Genomic DNA, 18,664 nt, shown 5'->3' on the forward strand with positions numbered 1-18,664 from the left:
CCGGAATCTATGGCTTCTCAGGCCATGGATGGCCTGTACTCACCCTCTCTCACCATCAAACCTAAGTTGTTCAATGATTTGAACCCTAAATCTGATGGTTCTCTTTAGATCCTACTCAGATCTGTAGATCTATGGCTTCTCCGGCCATGCTCCAGCATATTCAAGTACTAGAAGCCTTTTCTGACCTCATCCGACTCAAGATCAGACCTTCTTCCATAGCCTTTCTCATTTCTAGGGTTTCTTTGAAGCCCTAACTATTCGAGGTTTTTCTCTGTGTGTTTTCTTGGATCTATGTTATATCTGTGTTCTACTGTAGTTTTAAAACGTTTTCCCCAATCTTCTCTTTCAAAATTTGTTTCTCTTCGATTTAGGGTTTCTGAAAAATTTCAAAATGTTTTCTGACTCTTCTTCTTCTTTTCTTTGTGTGTATATGCCTATGTTATGTTCTTATGTTTTCTTTTTATGCCTCGTATGATCCTCCCCTGTGTTCTTATGTTTGCTTTATTATGCATAATCTTCTACTATGCTCCGTTCTTTCTTCTATTGGTTTCTATGACATGCTTTCACACATTTATCTTATGTGTTTGTTTAACCCTATGTCCCTTTACTGTATTTTCTACTAAGCTCTTAGTTCTTATTTTCCTTCTTCTGGACTTTTTTCGAGTTCTTTCTAAACATGTTTCATCTACTGTTCTCTTAAGTGCTATATTACCTGTTTTCTCCTCTGAACCTGTTTAAGTTCCGAGCTTTTCTTAAAATATGTCTTTATGCTTCAAATCAGTTTCTTCACTATGTTTTCCTCGAACTTGTTATTGCATCTGGTTGTTTTTCTTATAAGTATCTGAAAGAGATTACTGAGCATGTTTAAATTACTTGCCTCCTCCTCTTTGTGTCTTACTCAAGTTGGAAACTCTAGGATTTGGGGTTTTTGGGCGAGTTTTGATCTGGTGTTCGGACTAGGGTTCTACTTTGGAACTCTGGGCTTTCTCAGACTCGTTTCAAGTTTATGTACTGAACTTGAATTTCTTTGTTTATGACTTTGAACTTTTCTACACTAGATCTTTCTAATTAGCATGACAGTTCCTTCCTGTTTTACATGTCTATATGCTTTATATATGAAGAATTCTTCCTTCAAAAAAGGTTTGCCAATTTTTGATTGATTCAGAATTCCTTTTTAATAAGGTTCGATTGATTGTTACTGATTTTCTTTAATTAAACCTTTCTTCACCTTTTCTGGTTGGATTTATTCATACCAAAACTCAATTTCTAATTTTACTAGCTATTGATTGATTGTCTTTCCTTATTTGCACAAATCGTGTTGATATCAAACTCTTTCCTTAAATAGTTTCTATGTATTTGCCCTTCTTGTACTACTTTGGAAAAGATTTTAATCCAATTCTTTCCTTAATTGTCTTCTACCCATTTGAAATCAGAATCCCTTAACTGAAGGGAGATTCTGTGTGATTTATTGCAAACTATTCCCTTACCTTTTCTTACTTGTTTTCTGCAATATAAAAGGGTCACGGCCCTTCTGCACTTAGACAACCGGAACCTTCAGCTCAATACTTCGAATTCAACACTTTGCACACACACCTTTCAATTTTAATAATCTTTCAATACTCTACTCTTTTCTGAGAATTTTTGTACTGATTGCTTGCAATTTGGTTTACAAGACTTCAGCTTTCACTTATATGTTTCCCTGAAACTGGTATGCCTTAATTTCGATTTCAGCACCATCCCTATGTGTTTATTTTACAGTTGCTACATTCCTGTCTATTTGTTGTTCATGTTCTGTATTGAATATGCTACTCTCTCTTTGTATCTACTGTTTGTTATGAACTCCCTATACCCCACTCCCTTCTATGTGTTTGAGTTAAGGTTCATGACTTAACAGCATCCGAATTGCTGCTTAGGTCTGAACCTGATCCTCAAGGGATCCCAACTCTCAAAATGTGGCTAATAGGCTAGTCAGGGGTGTGCCAACACTCCTGATTGCTGAGCATGACCACCAGCCTGCCATGGCTCTCCCTGATTTTCCCCTTTTGCACTTAAACTCTCTCTTAGATTCTAAGTTTTGCCCCCCTCTTATGAGCCTTGCTTTGGGACCTTGAGTTCCCTCTGAACTTGGACATCTGAGAGTTGGCATTTCCACACTGCACTATGCTCTTAATTCTGCAATATTTGGGTTGTAAGCACTGCCCGGAGTCCACTCGAGGCTCTTAGGGAACTTTGACACATCCCAAATAAGAGAAGGCTTTGGAAATCTGTTCCTGGAAGTTGGTTCACCTCATATTGTTAAACTTTGGGTCTGAATTAGGCTCCTTGGTTGTAGCTTAATTTCTGATGTAAGTTCACCTTTTCTTAATTCATTCTGGTCTGTACTATGTTGTAATAACTTATGGGGTTCTAGTGAAAAGGGGGGTCACTTATGTATGCATACGGGTAGACATCATGATCTTAGGTATTTATTTCTGCAATCACAGCCTGTTTTACTTCTGCCTTTCATATTGAGATCCTGACTATAGAATTCTGCACTTCTAATTTCATATAGAAATCCTGAGTATAGGATTCTGCACTTATGCATTTCATATATAAATTATGCCTATAGGTTTTCCGCACTTCTGCATATTTAGAGATCATGTCTATAGGTTTTCTTCACCTCTGCGTGTCATATAGATAACCTGTTTATAGGATTCTTCATTTTACATCTATCATTAGGCAAATAGTTATAGGTTGAGTAATAATCAATTGCATTCTAGATACCATGTCTATAGGATGCCTGCACTTTCATAATCGTTTTAAAACCAACAACGCCTAGAAATCATGCCTATAAGAGTAACCTTTGAATATGATTCGCTTATGTCATCTGCAAGTTTAGAATCAGTTGCAATGTTGTCTAAAATCTGCGAAACTTTCGTTTTTTCTATAATCAGTAAGTTTTCTTTAAAATCAGAGCAAACACTATTAGATATAATGCCTATAGGTCTCACTTAGGCAACCATTAGGTAATTAATTAACTATATTAGTCTTTGATAAATTACAACCAGGGAAGGCTAATTCGGACTCCTCATCTGAGAAATATGTGATGAATCAGCCTATCCCACGCTTTAATTTGATTTCAGACCATAACCAGTACATGCAAGACATGCTAAACAATCTTTCTTTAAATGAGGAGGCATGTTTGAGCCCTTTAAACTATTATGTGTTATCCCCATACCTGCCTTATATGTTTTGATTGTCGCCCTAGAATTTTGTCCTTCTAAAACTCTAAAAACCAGATCTCCCTTCCCTTTAGGACTAGTAGTCCCAAATGCCTCCGGGACTGATAGGATTGGGGCGGGTTCTAGCATGCAATAAGTAACGATACTATTCCGCACCTAATACCTTAACGAGATAGTAAAGGGTAGATATGGATATGATGACCGGTGCGCTAATACCACGTGCAACCCCTCTCCTAAGGAGCAATTGCCAGGTATTGCATTGATGTGATCTGTATTAATCATAAACCAAGGACCCCCCTTACCTGTCCTTATCTGCTTTCTTTAGAATTGCTTAAATCTTTCATAAATTTCGACCCTCTTTGCTGTTCCTCAAAAGTTTTCAATTTATTTGCCATGCAAGCCCTTCTATTTTAGCCCTTAATTGCTTGTTTAATTATGTGAAGTCACAATTGTAACATGGCCGGGAACTACACTAGTGGATCTTGAGGGGTGCCTAACACCTTCCCCTCGAGATAATTTCTAACCCTTACCCGAACTCTGGTCCTTCAAACTCAAACCCTTCTTAGTGTCCTAATGCCCTTAATCATTAGGTGGAGACTCTTCAAGTTCCAATATCTAATTCCCAAGAGGGAACAAGTTGTCCTCCTAAATGCCATAAGCCCGATTTCGCGAGAAAAGGGGGGTGCGACATTCACAAGATGGACTTAGTCCATAACTGAGTTCATTTGTCATTCTTCAAAACTTCACCTGTTCTTGGGACAACAAATTCCCCCTTTTTGATGATGACAAACTCTATGCTTTTTACTAATCAAGGAACCTGTAAGAACTCAGCTTAACCATCAATACTAAACTTAGAAAATTCACTTATCATCAAATACCAGGTTAATTAGGTTATAAATATCACTTATTTCAGAATAATGTGTAAAGCACAATATCTCATCTTTTCCCCCCTTTTGGCATCATCGAAAAGTTGCATACACAATGTGAATCCCAGATTTTAATAAGTACTCATGGCCATTGGGGAAACTGCAAGTGCAATCATGGTACAATCATCAGTAATCAAACAAACATATTTAAACTATCAAGGTCAGAATGATCATTAAACAAGAGAAAACAACATTTGTCATTGATAGAGATATTTTGCCACTAACAATCCACAAAAGGAAAGAAAAAACATTCAAACCATGAGCAAAAAACAGAAAAAACCCTAATCTGGGTCACTGGGGGTACTAGACCAGTTCATGAGACAGGCTAGGAGTCCTAAGGCTTGGAGGAACTGGAGGGTTGAGTTTGGAGAAGTTCAGCATGTTCTGAAGAATTCCATCATTCTTCTCCTTTTCTTTGGCAAGCTCAATTCTGAGACCATCCCTCTCAGTCTCCACTTCAACCACACGAGCCTTGAGCCTAGCAATTTTAGCCTCCTTAGCTGCACATTCCAGAACCAAAGTCCTAACTTTGTTGTTGATGGGTGTCTTCAGAGATAAACCAGGTTCAACTATGATGGCATTGACTGGATAGTCACAGGCAAAAAGAGTTTTGATGCCTAAGTGTTCCTTGCTCGAGGCCATTTCCCATTTCTTCAGAGGTACATTTATCCTGTCCAGAACTGTGGTTAGTATGAAGCCATATGGAGTAGCATGAGCCTTGGAGCCATTTATGACCCTGTCTAGTAGTTTGATAATGAAGGCAAGCCAGATGATTTGCTTTCCTCTCTCCAGGCACTCCATAAGAACCAGATCTATATAGTTAGCAGTTTGCCTTCTCTCCTATCTGGGCAATAAGCACTTGTTGACAAATTCAAACACAACCTTGTGCTCAGGCCTCATCTCACTTTTCTGCACAGCCCTGGCTTTATTCACCTCCTCTGAATCACAAAACCTCTTGGTGATTTCAAGGGCAGTAGGGAGTCCAGGCATGGCCACTTTTGCCTAGTATAGTCATCATACCCTTCAGAGGGTATGTCCAGGATCTCTCCCAGCCTCTCTGCATCAAACTGCACTTGGACTCCCTTTACCAGGCTACTAACAACTCCATCCTTAACAACATCATTTGCCATAAATTCAATCAGCTTATTTCTGGCTAGCCTACCATCCATCTGAAGGACCATGTCCTTCCATACCTGAACATCTAAAGCATCCACCAATCTCATCATCCCTGGTTCCACCAGGTCCTTCAACAATCTACCTTTTAAAATCTTTCTTCTGCCAAAAATGACAAGTTTGTCCTGTTCCTTCTCAGAATCATTTTCTTCTTCTTTTCCACCCCAGTCATCATCATCAGAAACTTTTGTTTGTTTATCTTTTACCCCAGATCTTGTCCTCTTGGCTAGTGTGGGTTCAGAAGCCACAGGCACAGAGGAAGACTTCTTGGAGGAAGTCTTGGGCTTTTTAGGCTTGGGTGTAGGAACTTCCACTGTTGTACCCCTTTCTTGATGGACCAGTTCCATCTCCTCTTCCTCAATAGCCTTTGAGGATTCTGCAATCTTTCCCTTTCCCTTATCCATTTTCTTTTTCTTACTTTCTTCTAAGGCTTTTTGTAGATCAGCTTCACTCTATTTTACCCTGTTTCTTGTGGCTCTACCCTTAGGCACTGAAGAAGCAGTAGGTGTTGGGGATGAAACTTTTATTTTTTTGGAAGGCTTGGGAACATTTGGGGCTTTTGTTGTGGGAGTTCTACGTTTCTTTGGGTCATAGCTTGCCCCAACCTTTTTCAGTAGATCAACCAAGGTCTCTTCAGTAGATGAAATAGGTTCATCTCTCTGTTTGCTCAGATGAAACCAACCCCTCAGCAGCTTCCCCAGAACCACTTCCCCCTGACTTCAGGCCACTCGCTTCTACCCTTTCATGTTCAACCCCGCAAATAGCAGGTAATATACTATTTCCAATTCCCCTCTCTTCACTACATGCACCCTCTCTCTCTCCTTTTATTTTTCATAATTCTTTTTACCTCCACTCCTACGTTTCTCAGGCAATTCAACATCCCTAATTGGTCCAACCAGAACAAACCTAGTCTCTAAATTTTCAATCACAGATGAACTTACCTCAATAGGAAATTCTTGAGTCTTCTCAGAGTCAGAAGACCCATGTCCTTCCCCCTCAGTCGCTGATTGATATGATTCAGACTCAAATCTGGAGTCGAAATTTGGAGGTTGGCTTTCTTTCATTTCGCTTGCTTTCAACCTTTCATTTAAAGTCTTTTTCAAAGCCCCAGATGCTACAGTCTTTCGAGCAAGCATTTTTTTGCCTTTGTAGTCTAGGTTTTGGAGATACATTAGGGGAGTAGATGGGGATGAATTTGAGGGAGCTGGTGGTGGAGGAGGTCCAGGATTTTCTTGTGGGTTAGACATGATTGTCGATTTCTTGAAAGAGTTTGGGAATTTTGGAGAAGAGGGCAGGTGATAGGGGAGACGAGTTTTTGACGGTTTGGAGCTATGATGAAGGTTGTAGAATTGATGTGTATTTAAAGTGAATTCCTCATTTAATAAGTAACGACATCCTTTTGCAATGGTCAAATAGGAGTCTAATCAACCTGAAATTCTAGATTTTGAATGATCTATTTGGCTTCCCTAGATATTAGTCAAAAATTACGGTTTAGAGTTCTAGATGGACAGAACTGGTTCAATGCTAACGGATAGAATTTTCTAGGAATTTGACAAGTATAGGACTTCTGCTCATGATTGAATTATTAATCTTTCTAATTGTGCAGATTATAGAAAACATACCTGAACTTTCATATGACCCCATACTGATGAACCAGTTTCTTCATTTAGAACTCTCTTGAACATGCCTCAAATGCCATAATAGAGAAATTTTAGTAAGAGATCAGTGAGTCATATTAACACATGTCACAGGAGTATACTAATTAAAGTATGGAGCTGAGTAAGAATTAATCTAGATATTTACACATGATTAGAATTCCTAGGCAAATTTTTTTTTCATTTTTCAACTTTTTTTTTCATTGTGCATTCTGAGCTGGACCTATTAGGTGATCTTAATCATCCCTAATTCCAACCTGTTCCTCTCAAAGTTTTCTCTACTCAGTGCTTTAGTGAAGATGTCAGCAATTTGTTTATCAGTAGCACAGAATTCTATGGAGATCAATCCTTTCTCATAGTTATCTCTCAAGAAGTGGTGTCTAACATCTATGTGCTTAGTCCTATTATGATGAACAGGGTTCTTTGTCATACTTATAGCACTATTGTTATCACATAATATAGGAATGCAACCAACGTCAATTCCAAAATCTACCAGCTGCTGTTTGATCCATAGTAATTGAGCACAACAAGATGCAGCAGCAACATATTCAGCCTCAGCAGTGAATAATGCCACTGAATTTTGCTTTTAGTGGTCCATGATACAAGATATGAACCAAGAAAGTGAGTCATACCTGAGGTGTTTTTCCTATCCACAAGTAAACCTATATAATCAGCATCGGCATATCCTTCTAGATTGAAATTACTACCTTTAGGATACCAAAGACACAGATCAGTGGTGCCTTTCAAATATCTTAGTATCCTCTTGACATCAGTCAAGGGAGACTCTTTAGGATTAGCCTGAAAGCGAGCACAAAACCCTACACTGAAAACAATGTCAGGTCTGCTGGCAGTAAGATATAAGAGTAAACCAATTATACCCCTATACAACTTTTGATCAACTGATGAACCAGGTTCATCAATGTCTAATTTAGTAGCAGTTGCAATGGGTGTGTCTATTTCTTTTGATTCTTCCATTTTAAACTTTTTGATAAGCTCTTTTGCATACTTCTGCTGATGGATCATGGTTCCATTAGGACTTTGTTTGATCTGTAAGCCTAAGAAGAAGTTAAGCTCACCCATCATACTCATTTCAAACTCACTCCCCATTAGTTTTGCAAAATCCTTACTTAGCTTATCAGTGGTGGACCAAAAGATTATGTCATCAATATATATTTGTACCACAAGGAGATCCTTAATTTTTTTCTTAGGAATAAGGTACTGTCAATTTTACCTCTTTTGTAGCCATGTTCAAGCAGAAATTTGGGCAGTCGTTCATACCATGCTCTTGGAGCCTGCTTGAGTCCATAGAGAGCCTTGTCTAATTTGTACACATGCTCAGGACATTCCTTGCTCTCAAACCCTGGAAGTTGTTTCACAAACACTTCTTCTTTCAGGTAGCCATCCAGGAAGGAAATTTTGACATCTATCTGATGAAGAGCGAAGTCCATGTGTGCTGCAAAGGCTATGAGGAGTCTTATTGCCTCTAGTCTTGCAACTGGAGCAAAAGTCTCATCATAATCTATGCCCTCCTCTTGGCTGTAACCTTGGACCACCAGTCTTGCCTTGTTTCTTGTAACTGTTCCATCTTCATCAAGTTTGTTTCTGAAGACCCATTTTGTACCAATAATTGATCTGTCCTTGGGTCTTGGAACTAGATGCCAAACTTGACTCCTTTCGAACTGATTGAGTCCATCTTGCATTGCATTCACCCAATCTGCATCCTGCAAAGCCTCAACAATATTTTTAGGTTCAATAAGATGTAAAAAGGCATCAAAAGCACACAGATTCTTTAATTGTGATCTATTTTTGACTCTAAATGTTGGATCAGCGATAATGTTCTCAATAAGATGAGAACTTTGATACTTGTGAGGTTTTACAACCAACTGGTTTCTACTAGATACTTCTCCCATGTTCTGTTGCTGAGGGACAGGGTCATGAACAAGTTTTTTTAGGGGATTTATTTCAATTCCTCTTTGACTAGTTCCCTCTGTGAGGTTGCCCTGAATGGAAGAACCTGTTCCATCACCTGTTCCTTCTTTTGGTGCCACTTTGACTTGTGCTAAGGCTTCAGTCAAGTCTTTTACCAATCCAATGGCTTCATCTTCATGTTCCTGTCTCTCAGAAAGAATGTTAGTTTCATCAAATACTGCATGCACACTTTCTTCTACACACAAAGTTCTTTTATTGAACACTTTATATGCTTTGCTATGTGAAGAATATCCCAAGAATACTCCCTCATTACTTCTGGGTTCAAACTTACCTAGGGAGTCTTTTCCATTATTGTGCACAAAGAACTTGCATCCAAATGCCCTAAGATGGGATATATTTGGTTTTCTCCCTTTAAGTAATTCATAGGGAATCTTCTCTACAAGAGGTTTAGTCATGCATCTATTGATAATGTAACATGTAGTGTTTACAGCCTCTGGCCAGAAGCTTTGGGGCAGTTTACTAGAAAGAAGCATAGTCCTAGCCATGTCTTCAAGAGTCATGTTCTTTCTTTCAACTACTCCATTTTGTTGAGGAGTCCTAGGGGCATAGAAGTTATGATATATACCATTTTCATCACAGAATTCAGCAAACTTAGCATTTTCAAATTCAGTTCCATGATCAGACCTAATGGATGCAAGTTGATTTCCTAATTGTTTCTGGGTTTTTCTAACAAAAGCACTAAACATGTCAAATACTTCATCTTTAGAAGTTAGAAATAGTACCCCGGGTAAATCTAGAATAATCATCAACAAGTACCATTACATATTTCTTTTCACCTCTACTCATGGTTCTCATTAGACCATAGAGATCTATATGGACCAGTTCCAACGACTTGGTTGTGCTTACCATTTTCTTGCTTTTGAAGGATGATTTTACCTGCTTCCCCTTTGCATAGGCCTCACAAACTTTGTCTTCCTTGAATTTGATGTTAGGGTACCCTATCACCAAGTTCTTAGAGACTAATTTGTTTAGCTGATTCAGACTGACATGACCAAGTCTTTTGTGCCACAGGAGGGAATCATTATCCAGCACACTTAGGCAGGTAAGTTCATTTTCTGAGAGAGTAGACAAATCTACAATGTAAATATTGTTAACTGTTTTTCCCTGCAAAATAATCTTGTCAGTGGTTAGGTTAATCACAAAGCATTTGGTAGAGGTGAATGCTACAAGGTTACCCCTGTCACACAGTTGTGACACACTGATCAGGCTGTATTTCAAGCCATCTATCAAGTAGACATTCTCAATGGAGTGAGAGTCTATCTTACCTACCTTTCCAACCCCAATAATCTCACCTTTCTTCCCATTTACAAAGGAGACATTACCTCCATTTAAGTCCTCAAGTGAAAGGAACTGGTTCTTACTTCCAGTCATATGTTTTGAGCAGCCACTATCCATGTACCATATTTGGCTACTTCCCTTCACTTGGACCTACAAAAAGAAATCAAGGGTTAGTCTTAGGAACCCAAACTAGTTTGGGTCCCTTTCTATAGGCAAAGTGATAAATCAAATTCCTTTTAGCCCACCCAGGCAGCCTACTTTTTTCTTGAACAAAAACTTTGTTCTTTTGACTGGCCTTTTCTTTTGCATTACATTCATTTTTGTAATGGCCAGTCTTGCCACAGTGTGTGCAAATTTTGTTCTCAGGAAGAGTGAGGTACTTGCTTTTAGGATCCCATTTAGATGCTTGAGTCCCATAGCCAAGTCCTCTTTTGTTGCTACTGTGATGTTCTTGTAGCCAGGAAAGTGCATCAGAAGCCTTGTTCCATTTGTAAGTTCTGTCTAGTTCATGTTTTACCTTCCCTAGATCTTCTTTTAATGCTCTTATCTGCTCATCCTTCCTGTACAACTCATCCTTCATTTTTCCTAAGTCTTCTTCTAGGGTGAGATGTATGTGATCAGCTTTCTTATTTCCTGTTCCTAGTTTTAGTTTTAAGTTCTCAGACCTAAGTTCTGGGACACTAGTGTCAAATTCAAGAACCTGGTTCTTCAACTCAGCATTTTACTTTCACGCTCATTAGCCCTAAACTCTAGATTTTTGCACTTGGATTTTAGGATCACACATTCCCTAGACATATCTTCCTTCTCATTGTTAATTATCTCAGACTCATCAATGAAGTCTAGTAGTAGCTCAGACAACCTTTCTTTAGACAGGAATTTAATCTTGTCTTTAAGATGAAGAATACTTACCTCTTGTTCATCATCTGATTCTCCGATGGCCATAAGTGCTTGTTCATCTCTAGCTTCATCTTCTGAGTCCTCATCTGATGTTTCTCCCCAGGCAGCAACCATAGCCTTTGTTGATCCTTTGTTCCTTTTTGATTGAGCATGTTCCTTCTTCCTGTTCCTTCGTTCAACCCTTTCCTTCTTCCACTCAATTTCCCATTGAGGACAATTCTTGATCATGTGATCAGTCTTAACACATTTGTAGCAACCCTCATTGGTCTGTTTCTTAGGAGCCCTTGGTTTGTTGAAGGTTGTACCTCTTGAAGAAACCTTTCCTCTCATCAGATACTTTTTGAAATCTCTTGTGATCATAGCCATTTCATCATCCTCCAGATCTGAACCTTCAGCAATTCTGAGAGCCAGACTTCTTTCCTTCTTGAGTGCATCCATTTTCATGGTTTTCCTTCTCAGTTCATAGGCAGTGAGGTTTCCAATTAGTTCATCCAGCTTAAGGGTAGCAATATTCTTTGATTCCTGAATAGCGGTGATTTTGCTTTCCCAAGAGACTGGCATAACCCTTGTCGAAATCTTCTCAACTTTGTCTTATTCAAGAATAATCCTTCCAAGAGACTTGAGTTCATTTGTTAGTGTGGTGAACCTTGTATATATCTCTTGTATGGTTTCTCCTTCCTTCATGGTGAAATTCTCATATTGAGAATACAGTAGTGTTCCTCTGAACCTCTTCACTTGAGGTGTTCCTTCATGAACCACTTGCAGAGTGCCCCAGATTTCCTTAGCAGTGGTACAACTTTGAACTCTACTATACTCATCTGGACCCAATCCATACACAAGACATTTCTTGGCCTTGACATTCTTCTCCCATTTCTTCAAGTCTTCAGCAGTGCAGTCAGCTCTTGTCTTTGACACATCCACTCCTTCAGCATTCTTCTTTGTAGTTGCTAGAGGACCATCAGTGACTATGTCCCAGAGTTCATAGTCTTCTCCTATGATGTGGTTCCTCATCGTGTTCTTCCACCAAGAATAGTACTGACCATTAAAAGGTGGAGGCCTAGCAGTGCATTGCCCTTCCCAGTTCCCAGGTGATGCACTCATTTTGATCTTTTCCTAAGGTGTTAACCTCTTCAAGGATAACCTGCTCTGATACCAATTGATGTTCTAATCGTCAATACCACACAAGAGGGGGGGGGGGTGATTTGTGTGGTACCCAATTTTCGCTCTAGAAGAACCTAGTTCTTCTATGTGTTCTAACTACTACTATTTGCGGAATAATAAGTACATAAAATAAAGAACATAGAGATTTTTACGTGAAAAACACCTGGCTCAAAAGGTGAAAAAACCATGACCTACTACTTAGTAGGATTTTCCCAAAGTTCCACTAAACTCACTGAGCCAAAACAGCATTTACAAAACTCTTTGTAAACCTAAGGATTAACTCTAATCCCGTTGTGGCACACAGCCTCAACTGTTGCGACAACTTCAAGTTAGCTATAACTTGAATACTCTAAGTACCTAATACAATTGCTTCTATGAAATCTGAAAGGTACAACTTTAAACCATCTACTACAATTGAACTAGAATAAAAGAAAGACACAGTGGAACTGTTTCTTCTATCCCGTTCAAGTAGCTTCAGGAGTGCACACTCAAATCTCACATAAATTACTTGCAAAATTGCCTTGCTCTTTTTCTCTCAATTTAGTTTAACTTCTGCGTTTGTGCAAAACCTGTAAAAGAGAACAATCACTGTCATTTAATAGGTTAGTAATCAGAGTTTCACCGGGATTCAATTGCTGATCTTCTATCGTAATTGAGTTCTTGAAGATCTCAAACTCCAACACTATCTCTATCCCGGATTGTGTTCTCTTCATATAAGGGGACTTTATCCCCTTATCCAATATGAAAACTTTTTGATCAAATCAGGAGATATTGTTGTTTGATCAGTATGACTTATCTCCTTCACGTGCACCTCACATGTATAGGTTCATCATGACTGTGCTTCACAAGATGGACCTGGTCCATGACTAAGTTTATTTGTCATTCTTCGAAACTTCACCTGTTCTTGGGCCAACAAATGGGTCATATGAGTGAGAAGAGATTTACTCATCTCTTTTGCCAAAGGTACAATGATAAAACCTTGTGACTATTATTTATTTGGTAAGAAGCATAGAGACTCATTTCAAACATTGTCTGAAAGAAAATTGAATATACTTGATTTGGTATATTCTGATATTTGTGGTCCAATGGAAATTGAATCGATGGGAGGTAACAAATATTTTGTTACTTTTATTGATGATGCTTCACGTAAATTATGGGTTTATATTTTGAAAACCAAAGATCAGGTGTTTCAAGTTTTCCAAAACTTTCATGCTCTGGTGGAAATGGAGACGGGTCGAAAGCTAAAGCATCTCCGAAGTGACAATGAAGGTGAGAACACTTCAAGGGAATTTGAAGAGTACTGTTCAAGTCATGGGATCATACATGAAAAAATAGTTCCTGGAACCCCACGACACAATGGCGTAGCCGAAAGGATGAACCACACCATTGTTGAGAAGGTGAGAAGCATGCTCAGAATGGCTAAACTGCCTAAGTCCATATGAGTCCACTCCATTGGAGTTTGACATCCCAAAGAGAGTTTGGACCAACAAGGAAGTGTCCTACTCACATCTAAAGATGTTTAGTTGCAAAGCTTCTGCACATGTACCAAAGGAGTAGAGAACAAAGTTGGATGATAAATCTGTTCCCTGTATATTCATCGGATATAGAGATGAAGAGTTCGGGTACAGATTGTGGGATCCTGTAAAGAAGAAGGTCATTAGAAGCAGAGATGTAGTCTTCCGAGAAAGTGAAGTTGGAACTGTAGATGACCAGTCAGAGAAGACAAAGAATGATATAATCCCTAACCTTGTTACCATTCCTTCTTCTTCTAACTATCCCACAAGTGCAGAAAGTACGACCGACCAGCTTGCCAAGCAGGGGGAGCAACCTGGTGAGGTTATTGAGTAGGGGGAGAAACTTGATGATGACGCCGAGCAAGTGAAGTACCCCACTCAGGAAGAAGAACAACCTCAACCTCTGAGGAGCTCAGAGAGGCCAAGGGTAGAGTCATGTAGGTACCCCTACACAGATTATGTCATCATCAGTGATGAGGGGGAGATAGAAAATCTTAAAGAGGTGTTGTCCCATCCAAAAAAAACCAGTGGATGAAAGCTATGCAAAAAGAGAGGGAATCTCTGCAAAAAAATGGCACAAATAAGTTGGTTGAACTTTCGACCACTCCAATGTAGATGGGTTTTTCAACTCAAGAAAGATGGAAATGGCAAGCTGGTCAGATACAAAGTTTGATTGGTGGTTAAAGGCTTCGAACAGAAGAAAGTTATTGATTTTGACAAAATTTTCTCACATGTTGTCAAAATAACTTCTGTTCGAATGATTTTGAGCGTAGCATCTAGCCTAGATCTTGAAGCGGAACGGTTGGATGTGAAAACTACATTTCTTCATGGAGATTTGGAAGAGGAGATTTATATGGAGCAGCCAGAAGAAGTTGAAGTAGCTGGAAGGAAACATATGGTGTGAAAACTGAATAAGAGTCTTTATGGGTTGAAGCAAGCACCAAGGAATTGGTACAAGAAGTTTGATTCATTCATGAAAAGTCAAACTTACATAAAGACATATTCTGATCCATGTGTATATTTCAAAAAAAAATTCTGATAGCAATTTTATTATTTTGTTGTTGTATATGGATGACATGTTAATTATAGGAAAAGACAATGAGGAGTTGATCGCAAAGTTGAAGGGAGATTTGTCCAAGTCATTTGATATGAAGGACTTGGGCCCAGCACAACAAATTCTGGGTATGAAGATAGTTCGAGAGCGAACAAGCAGAAAGTTGTGGCTGTCTCAGAAAAAGTACATTGAACGTGTACTGGAACGCTTCAACATGAAAAATGCTAAGCCAGTCATAACACCTCTTGCTAGTCATGTGAAGTTAAGCAAGAAGACATGTCCTACAACAATGGAGGAAACGGAAAGCATGACCAAAGTTCATTATTCCTCTGCCGTCGGAAGTTTGATGTATTCAATGGTATGCACTAGACCTGACATTGTTCATGTAGTTAGTGTTGTCAGCAAGTTTCTTGAAAATCCTAGAAAAGAACACTAGGAAGCAGTCAAGTGGATACTCAGGTACCTGAGAGGTACCACGGAAGATTGTTTGTGCTTTGGAGGATTTGATCTAATCTTGAAGGGCTATACAGATGCTGATATGACAGGTGACATTGATAACAAAAAATCCACTACTAGATATTTGTTTACATTTTTAGGGGGGAGCTATATCATGGCAGTCGAGGTTGCAGAAGTTTGTCGTACTCTCTATAACTGAAGCGTAGTATGTTGCCGCTACTGAAGGTGGCAAGGAGATGATATGGTTGAAACGGTTCCTTCAATAGCTTGAATTGCATCAGAAGGAGTATGTCGTCTATTGTGATAATCAAAGTGCAATAGACCTTAGTAAGAACTCCATGTACCATGCAAGGACCAAACACATCGACGTGAGATATCACTAGATTCGAGAAATGGAAGAGAATGAATCTCTAGAAGTCTTGAAGATTTCTACAAGTGAGAATCTCGCAGATATATTGACCAAGGTGGTACCAAGAGACAAGTTTGAATTGTGGAAAGATCTTGTCGGCATGTACTCAAGCTAGAAGTCTGGTGTTTCCTCCTTCAGGTGTATGAGTCTGGGGGAGGAGATTGTGGAGTCCATTCCCATAATGAAAAAAGAAGAAGAAAATTTGCAAGATGCCAAATTGGATTTAGCAAATGGCGGGCTGTCAGATCGTCGAAATAAGTTTTGACCAAACTGGTTTTGATATCAATTTGCAAGAATCGAATTGGCAAGTTGCAACAAGGCAAGCTTCTGATTGGTTGAAAGTGAGGTCACTCTTCCTATAAATAGATACATTAGCTTCATTCTTTAGACACACAGAAGCAACAAAGCTTCAAATATTTCACAGATAGAAAAATAGTCTGTGTAGAATGTGAGCGATATTGTAGTGAGGTGAGAATTTCAAAAGAGGGTTATTTCTTTTGAGTGTATAGTGGTTCCTATAGTGTTTACTCGGGACTACGGAGTATAAAATTTCTCATTATTGTGGATTACTTTGCTCCTCTCGGACCCGTACTTTTTTCCCTTATTCAGAAGGGTTTTCCACATTAAAATCTTTGTGTTCTTGTTGTTCTTTTTATTCTTGTTGATTACCGTATCTCGATACTACGTTATTATTCCGCTTTTATTACCGTGAATATTATTTTTGTTGGGTTTTATTCACAACAGTAATTTCTGATAGCATTTTGACTTGGCCTTCCCTGTTCACTGCATTTTTTCTATTGGGGAGGTTTTCTCCTTGTCAGCCATCTGATTGTCTTTAGTAGGTATAGTAGCAGCAGCAAATACAAGACGAGATCTGAGTACAAAAGTCGGTAAACAATCATATTCTCAATTTTCGGCCTTGGCTCGATGAAGTTGGGTACATAAGGACAATTTAAATGTTTTTGGGAAGAAGAAGCTAAGGTATTGTTTAAAGATCCCAAAATTCTAGCCAATAAAAGTTGAAAAACATACTTTAAAAAGGCACAAAACAGTGGGTAGAAGGGCATAATGTCCAATAGTTTGTACCGACTCCACTGTCTTATTGCTTTGTAATAGGAAATTACATCAAAGGATTACTACTTCTAAAACAAAACAAATACTCAATGACCAAAAAAAGGGGACCTTTTGTTATAATATCAGATTCAATGCTTTATGTTAATACCTTTTAATAGAATATGGTTACAGGTTTGATTGAAATTTCTAGTTTTGGTCCAAACCTTGTATTTATCTAAGAATTTCATTCAATATGTATAAATTATTAGTAGTAATTTAGAATCCACTAACTTTAAACAACTAGAATTCCGAACTTATAAGCTTCCTCTCAATCTACATGGTATGAAATAGATATGAATTTCTTTTCACTCCTAATATGAAGAGTTGAGTTGCTAAATTGAGAGTTTTTTCCAAAATATTAATGATATCTGGAAATTTACCAGCGGACTCTAATCCTTCTCGTGATTTGCTCTCTAGGGATGGCTCTTTCAGCTTAATAATCTGGTCATCAGGGTAATTTTTCATAGTGTTTTCTTTATAAATTTGATAGATATGCTATCTCTCAATGTGTTGTATATCAAGCATTTCATGGTTAATCTCACAATTAAAATTGCCTTTTTGAAATAGGAGTCAGAGGCTTACGTAAAGTTTGATTAAATGATATTAGCCTGACTTGAGATCTCATATTCCAAGTGTCATATAAGCCTGATCTGATATTCACGTTTATGGTTTTTGGTCCATTTCATTGTTCATAGAAACATTTATCATAACCATTGCTCAGGGAAAAATAAAAGATGCTTGCTGTAAATTTCTACTGGATATTTTGTCACACATTTGTGACTTTGAACTGTTTCTCTACTTCAGCGCATTTATTCCTTTTTTCAACTGCTGGTTTGTGTAAAACTTGTGTTTTACATATATAATTACATTGTGGGACGGGAAGTTGTAACATCTACTTTTGATATACGAGGTTGAGCATGATTTCAAGAAATATTATTAGACTTGTCAAATGCTTTGTACCTCTTTCTCAAGAGGATATTAAGACACTGGAAATGGTAGATATCCAGATGCTTGATTGCGTTTCATCTTTGAAAAGAAGCTTGATGATGCCATTGTTCGTCTTCAAGCTAACAAAGTACTCGTCTTGAGCCTCAAAACATTCTCTTATGATGTTGATAAGCTTGTCTGCATAAGGGTAATTTGTTAGTCTTAGGAGCACAATATAGGTGAGAACCATCAAGTTTTGAAGCAACAATGAAAGAAACCGAATATATAGGTAGTTTACATTCTTTTGAAGTTGTTAAAGCTCCAAAATACTTCCTTTTGAGGCTCAGTATGAGCTGGTTTTGCTTCAGGTGTAGGGTCACCCATTTGTCCTCTTTATGTCCTGTCGTGTTATAACAGGAAACTCAAAGTATAACATTTAGGCAGGTAGGAAACGGAGTGAAAAAAGCATCTTCTGATTCTATGTTTTGAAGGTTTCAGGAAATACGATTCTTACCTGAGGGCATTATTATCCATATTCGCGTGCCTGCAGTGAGCATCTCTGGGATCCTAGGAGAGGAATGATCCAAGGCTCTTGATTTAAGAATTGCAGCTGCTCGTAAACCTGGTAACAAGCAATATAATGAGCTGTTCATTGACAATTGCTAATGTGACCATAAGAAAATCAGAAAGCATTACATGTGGCTGCTGTTGCTGTAACTGCGATCATATCCATAGGAGTTTGGATGGCCAGGCCAGAATTGACTGCAGATGCAACCTGAGCTCTTCCTGCTCCCAGAGATTCTGCTGCCTCGGCACATACTGTTGTCATCAGAGCTGCAGCAGAAGCAACTACATTACCCATATTGTGGCTCCAATTAATTTGCTGTGAGT

The 18,664-nt window shown here is 38.5% G+C and overlaps 2 protein-coding genes across 2 annotated transcripts; both read right to left on the minus strand.

Moving 5' to 3' along the window:
- Window positions 1-6,744: 6,744 nt before the first annotated feature.
- On the minus strand, window positions 6,745-9,650 carry LOC138870795 (uncharacterized). Its single transcript, XM_070148634.1, has 6 exons — window positions 9,236-9,650; window positions 8,597-9,121; window positions 7,608-7,898; window positions 7,408-7,548; window positions 6,943-7,007; window positions 6,745-6,786 (listed from the first exon to the last, which is right to left on the minus strand). The coding sequence occupies exons 1-6, from the start codon at window positions 9,648-9,650 to the stop codon at window positions 6,745-6,747; spliced, it is 1,479 nt and encodes a 492-aa protein (XP_070004735.1).
- A 2,080-nt stretch (window positions 9,651-11,730) lies between these two features.
- On the minus strand, window positions 11,731-12,150 carry LOC138870796 (uncharacterized). Its single transcript, XM_070148635.1, has one exon. It carries the CDS (start codon window positions 12,148-12,150, stop codon window positions 11,731-11,733), a length of 420 nt encoding a protein of 139 aa, XP_070004736.1.
- Between the last annotated feature and the right edge of the window lie 6,514 nt (window positions 12,151-18,664).

The sequence above is a fragment of the Nicotiana sylvestris genome, chromosome 6 (assembly GCF_000393655.2).
Source record: "Nicotiana sylvestris chromosome 6, ASM39365v2, whole genome shotgun sequence".
NCBI lineage: Eukaryota > Viridiplantae > Streptophyta > Magnoliopsida > Solanales > Solanaceae > Nicotiana > Nicotiana sylvestris.